Source organism: Cebus imitator, unplaced genomic scaffold (genome assembly GCF_001604975.1).
Source record: "Cebus imitator isolate Cc_AM_T3 unplaced genomic scaffold, Cebus_imitator-1.0 Scaffold153, whole genome shotgun sequence".
NCBI classification, from domain to species: Eukaryota; Metazoa; Chordata; class Mammalia; order Primates; family Cebidae; genus Cebus; species Cebus imitator.
The window spans coordinates 4806712-4809524 of NW_016107468.1; the positions used below are offsets into that span (position 1 = coordinate 4806712).

Here is a 2813-nt window from a genome sequence, read left to right on the forward strand (position 1 = left end):
AGGCTCTGATCAATTCTGATCATTTCTGATTCATACCTCAGTGCTAGGCTCTGATCAATTCTGATCATTTCTGATTGCCACCTCAGTGGTAGGCTCTGATCAGTTTGGATCGGTTTTGATTCCTACCTCAGTGCTAGGCTCTGATCAATTCTGCTCATTTCTGATTCCTACCTCAGTGCTAGGCTCTGATCATTTCTCGTTCCTACCTCAGTGCTAGGCTCTGATTAATTCTGATCAGTTCTGATTCCTACCTCACTGCTAGGTTCTGATCAATTCTGATCAGTTCTGATTGCCACCTCAGTTGAGCTCTGACCAATCCTGAGAGAGTAGTGAGGGGGACTTCCCTCAAATTCATTAAGGACCCACAGCCATGGGTGCTGAGAAAGTCAGACCAAGAACATCCCAAGAAACTCCCCATCCCGACCCCACCCCGACCAATGCTCCTCACCTGATTCAGACACTCAATCCCGGTGAAGCTTGCTTAGGTTCTGACTTCAGAGTCCGCAGAGGAGGTCCTGTGACTGCCTGTCCCAGCCCCATGCAAAGAATTTGGTGGAACTGATTCTCTGCAGGAAGCTGTGTGCCAGGCACCATGATGGTCACGCCTTTCTCTGTCTCCCCTTCTGTTGCTCTCTCTCTCTCTCTGTCTCTCTCTCTTCTCCCTCTCCTCGCTTTTTTCTCTTTCCCTCTCTTCTCTTCCCTCTTTTTCTGTCCCTGTTCCCTTTGTCTTCTCTTTGTCTCTTGCTTTTTCCTTCTCTTTCCTGTATCTCGTCTCCCCTCTGTCTTCTCTTTGTCTCCTTCTCTTTTTCTCATTTTCTCTCCTCTTTTTCCTCTCTCTCTTTCTCCTCCGTTCTTGATTTTGCCCCCTTCCAGAATGGAGCCATCATGAACAAGGGCACGGGGCGCTGCCTGGAGGTGGAGAACCGGGGCCTGGCTGGCATTGACCTCATCCTTCGCAGCTGCACGGGTCAGAGGTGGACCATTAAGAACTCCATCAAGTAGAGAGAGAGAGCTGGAGCACTGGAGCCTGGCCCCCAGGACCAGCCGCCATGGCGGAGAGACAGCAAGGGGCTGGCAGGTGCTCAGCGGGCCCTCCAGGGCAGCACAGGGACCCCAGATGGATACTCTGTCCCTCTCAGGCATTCAGCTGCCCACAGGGTTCCCGCACCCTGGAAAAGCCCCCACCCCTTCCCTGGGAAGCCCAGAGCTGTCTTCTGCAGCCTCTGATGTGGACCTGGTACTGAGGAGTGAGGCTGTCCAGTTCTCCACCACATCTGCCATCCCCGAATCAGGACCTGGGACCAGCAGAGTCCCCTCCTGCGTCTTGTCTCCTGCAGCAGCAGGTGCTCAACTCCAGCCGTCGACACGGTGGGAGGCAGCGGCAGCTTCAGCCACGTCCTAGCTCCCCGCCCTAAAAGGAGGCAGCGAGGCCTGGGCATTGGTTCCTCCGAGGTTGCTTCTGCCCAGATGACACCGGCCTGTTCACGCCCCAAGGCAGCCGCTGCCCCCAACTCTTCCCACCAGGGTGGCTTTGGCACTGCAGTTCTGGACTATTCTGGCCCCTCCTGAGATGACTCGGATGGAGCTGATGCTTTCGCTCCTGGTCACCTGGGCACTAGGCTCGTATCAACATGCTTGGGACAGATCTCCTGCCTCTGTCTAGAGGCCGGAGACAGAAACAGGCTAAGCCTGCAGCATGGTCTCAGCCGCGAGGGCCCCGCAGGGTGGAGCTGGGTCAGGGACCGGGAGCCCTGATGACGGAGGCCGCCCCCGGGGAGCAGAAGGGACCCATTATCCAGAACTTACGAGCTGCAGCGAAGGCTACCGGGAACCTCGAAGATGCTTTCGGCTCCCCTCATTTCACCCCATGCTCTGCTGGCTGGCAGAGAAGGCAGTCGTTTCCTCTCTGAAGAGTAATAATTTTTTTCCGATTGCCCTCTGGTTAGGGTGCACATATAAATCAGAGTTAATATATGAACACGTGTGCATGCACGAGCGTGTGTGTGCCTGTGTGCTGTGCGTGGCAGGGAGTGTGCGTGCGTGTCTGGCTGTGTGTTTGTTTGGAGCGTGTTACCATGCTGACCTAGCTGTGTGGCCCTGGGCTTGCTGCTTCATTGCTCGCCTCGATAGGGATGAGGAGGGTGAGAAGGACGAGGGGTGTGGGTTTGGCCCATGTCACTGGCCGGAAGCATGAGGCTGAGCCCTGCCCTGTGGAGGCCCCTGCAGAAGCCTGCCCCATCTCCCAGTCCCATCTCTCTCCCCTGCGCTGTCCCTGGTCAAGCACTGCCCAGAGCTGAACCCTGTAGCTTCCCCCTTGCCCTGTGTGGGATTCAGAGAGTTTCATTTGGTGACATCTTATTGGTGATCATCTCCTCACCCCATCTCCCACCTTGTGAAATAAATACATGTTAGCACTTCCCAGAGTGGACTCCTTCGTGTCTTGATTTCCCAGAACTGGAAGTTGGGAGGGGGGAAGTGATGGAGACATGGCAGGAGGGCTTCTTTGGTGTGGAGGGGTTGGTGTTACTTACTTATGAGATGGGGTCTGGCTCTGTCACCCAGGCTGGAGTACAGTGGTGCAGTCATGACCCACTGCAGCCTCAAACTCCTGGGCATAAATGATCCTCGCACCTCAGCCTCCTGAGTAACTAAGGCTACAGGTACACAACATGTAAAAAGATTCTTGGCCAGGCATGGTGGCACATGCCTGTAACCCCGCACTTTGGGAGGCCACGGAGGGCAGATGACGAGGTCATGAGTTCGAGACCGGCCTGGCCAACACAGTAAAATTCCATCTCTACAAAAAAAAAAAA

General features: G+C 55.1%; 1 protein-coding gene across 1 annotated transcript in view; it reads left to right on the plus strand.

Annotated features, from left to right (window-relative positions):
* The window catches only part of LOC108314440, a 24477-nt gene extending 23436 nt beyond the window's left edge, over positions 1 to 1041 (plus strand). The window contains exon 5 of the mRNA XM_037743777.1: positions 874 to 1041. Coding sequence (XP_037599705.1) covers positions 874 to 1002 — 129 coding nt within the window. The 3' untranslated portion in view covers positions 1003 to 1041. The remainder of the gene's footprint in view (positions 1 to 873) is intronic.
* The last annotated feature ends 1772 nt before the right edge of the window (positions 1042 to 2813 follow it).